At 43.3% G+C, this 2,780-nt stretch overlaps 1 protein-coding gene across 1 annotated transcript; it reads right to left on the reverse strand.

Moving 5' to 3' along the window:
• Positions 1-533: 533 nt before the first annotated feature.
• On the reverse strand, positions 534-2,156 carry LOC133869179 (uncharacterized). Its single transcript, XM_062306134.1, has 5 exons — positions 1,887-2,156; positions 1,509-1,808; positions 1,116-1,385; positions 846-1,073; positions 534-755 (listed from the first exon to the last, which is right to left on the reverse strand). The coding sequence occupies exons 1-5, from the start codon at positions 2,154-2,156 to the stop codon at positions 534-536; spliced, it is 1,290 nt and encodes a 429-aa protein (XP_062162118.1).
• Between the last annotated feature and the right edge of the window lie 624 nt (positions 2,157-2,780).

Consider the following 2,780-nt stretch of genomic DNA (forward strand, 5'->3'; position numbering starts at 1 on the left):
CCTGTCTGTGCATCTAATAATCAAACATGTACAAATATGTACATCAATAGCCCCTTTTGTAAAATATCAATACAACAACACAAAATATGTACATCAACAAACACGAGCAAAATGTGCACATCACATGAACATCAACCTGTGGCTTGATTTCAAATAACCTGCTTAACAAACTGAGATAATCAGGTACGTCAACAACCAGTACACACCCAGTAACACAAAATACATTAACAAAATGTGCACCAACCAAAATATGCACATGTGCACATCAACACAACAAGTATGTACATCAACGACCCGGATACAATTATCAACACTCATCAACAGAAAATGTGTCTTGTCTTTGTCTTGTACATCAATCTATTTCAATTGGCTATGATCCACCTTGTTGCAACCCAACCAAGAGATAGGTCAATCAACATGTATTTAAATAACTATTAACCAGCCTACGTAGGGTAACAAAAAAAAAAAAAGAGCAAGTGGCTAACCTTTAGTTGCCTCTTGTATACGGAAGACATTCTCCTTTCTCTTGGTCTTCAATGGATGCTTGTTCCTTGAGGTATTCTTTGTCTTCGACGTGTCCTTGCCAGTTGACCTGGTGGATCTGCAGGGGCAAATGGGCCTGCGCCTAATGGACCTGTAGGGGCAGATGGGTCTGCACCTGATGGACTTGCAGGGGCAGATGGGCCTGCGCCCTCATCTGGTGTGCCTGCACCTGATGGCCCTGCCCTTGATGGGCATGCATTGGATGTGCTTCCCTGCCACATATTTGACAAACACATCAGTTATAGAAATATAGTCATTCAACCAGTATACAGAAATATAGTCATTCAACCAGAAATATCTACCTTCGGTTTCTTAGGCTGCTTGGGATACTTCTTCCTATTTGGGTTGTCGGGTTTGTGGCAACTCCTAGCATTGTGCCCCTTTTCACCACAATTTCCACACCGCACATCGTAGCCCTTGCGACTCACTTTAATGCTCTCGTCTAGCTGCTCATCAACTCCTCTTTGCCTCTGTTTTTTGGGCCTCCCACGCTGTTTCTTTGGCTGCAGTGGTTCTATAGGTTCCACACCCTAGTCAACATGCCACTCATCCGGGCCAGGCATAGGATTAACCCCGGAGGCATAGGACTTTCTGTATGTATCCATCATGTACCAATGGCCGACATAAGTCTCAGGTTTTCCTTTATTGAGGTATATCGCACAAACTGCATGTGGATAAGGAATCCCATTAAGTTGCCACCTCCCACAGCCACACGTTTGTCGTTGAAGATCCACCACCCGCTGAGGCTCATGGGCATTATCGACCTCAAATTGCATCTGATTGCTCCAACGACAAATATAGTTCTTTGCCTCTAACTTGTTCCTCTCCAACTTCTTCACAATCTTAGGACAAATTACATTCGATGTCGTTGCTGCCCCAACATTTTTCTAACTAAACCGGTTCATAATTTGCCGTCGTATAGTCTCGAAACAAGTTAGTATCGGCTGGCCTTTTGCTTCCAATACCCAAGCATTGAAGCTCTCGACGATGTTATTCAGTAAGATGTCACTGCAGCTGGTGGTTCGGAATGCATGCCTTGACCACATTTTTGGGTCAACCCTCTCAGTGTACTCGAGAGCTTTTTTGTCCATCTCTCCAATGACAAGATAGTACTTAAATTGGACTTTATTGGGTGTTGCACCCCATAACGCATCTTTGAACTTTTTCCCCTTCCATCCCTTCCCCTTCATGTTTGCATACAAGTGCCTGACACAATAACGATGCTCGAGACCGGGCATTAGGTCCTCCAGAGCATCGATTAGCCCCTGTGTAAACAAAAAATAAATGTCAAACAAATGTTATTAAAATAAAAATGACCATACGATAATTGCATTAGATATTACCTTTTGTCGGTCCGACATGAACGACCACATATGCTCCTGCGGATAACCAATATCCTCTAACAGTTGGACCAAGAACCATGTCCATGTATCCTTGTTCTCGGTCTCGCATACCGCATATGCAATGGGATATATGTCATCATTACCGTCACGGGCGATGGCGGCATGCAATTGCCCACCCCGTTTGGTCTTAATGAAACAGGCATCAACACATATCATTGGCCTGCATCCTGCCAAGAATCCTTCTTTACATGCCGCCAAAGAAACATACATCCTCTAGAAGAACACTCCGTCCCTTTGGATGTAAGCTGAGCTACCGGGATTCCACTGCAATACTCTCAGGTGTTACAATATTGTGAACCATCTCTTCCGTCGAGCATATCAATTGCCATCTTCTTTGCACGATGGCAACTCAGTATTGTCATCTGCACGTTGTAATCTCGACGTATCATTTCCTGTAACGCCCTAGCCGTAAAGTTTCTTTGGTTTCGGAAAATCTCTACATATCGATTTGCAGCCCACCTTATAGTTGCCTTCTTGTTGTAGTAATCACTGCCACAGTTATGCTCATCATAGAGAGTCGATTTGAAAATACTTTCTACACGGAGTCCAGGAGGCATGTATTTTTCAGTGACATAACGATTTGCAGTGGGCGGTTACCCATTTTTCGTCGTTGTGCACATACTTGTAATCGAAGTTATTTTGCACTGTGAATAATTGTAATGCTTCTTTAAATTCTTTCGGGTTCATAAACCTCAACCCTACACTCAACTACACTGTCTAACTCTAGTCCCGCTTTCTCTTCCACTTGGGATATCTTTTCTTATGCTTTACAATTGACCCTTCACTGTCTTCTTCACCACTGTCTAGACTGTCGAACTACTCACTGTCATATGA

The sequence above is a fragment of the Alnus glutinosa genome, chromosome 5 (genome assembly GCF_958979055.1).
Source record: "Alnus glutinosa chromosome 5, dhAlnGlut1.1, whole genome shotgun sequence".
In the NCBI taxonomy this organism is placed as follows: domain Eukaryota; kingdom Viridiplantae; phylum Streptophyta; class Magnoliopsida; order Fagales; family Betulaceae; genus Alnus; species Alnus glutinosa.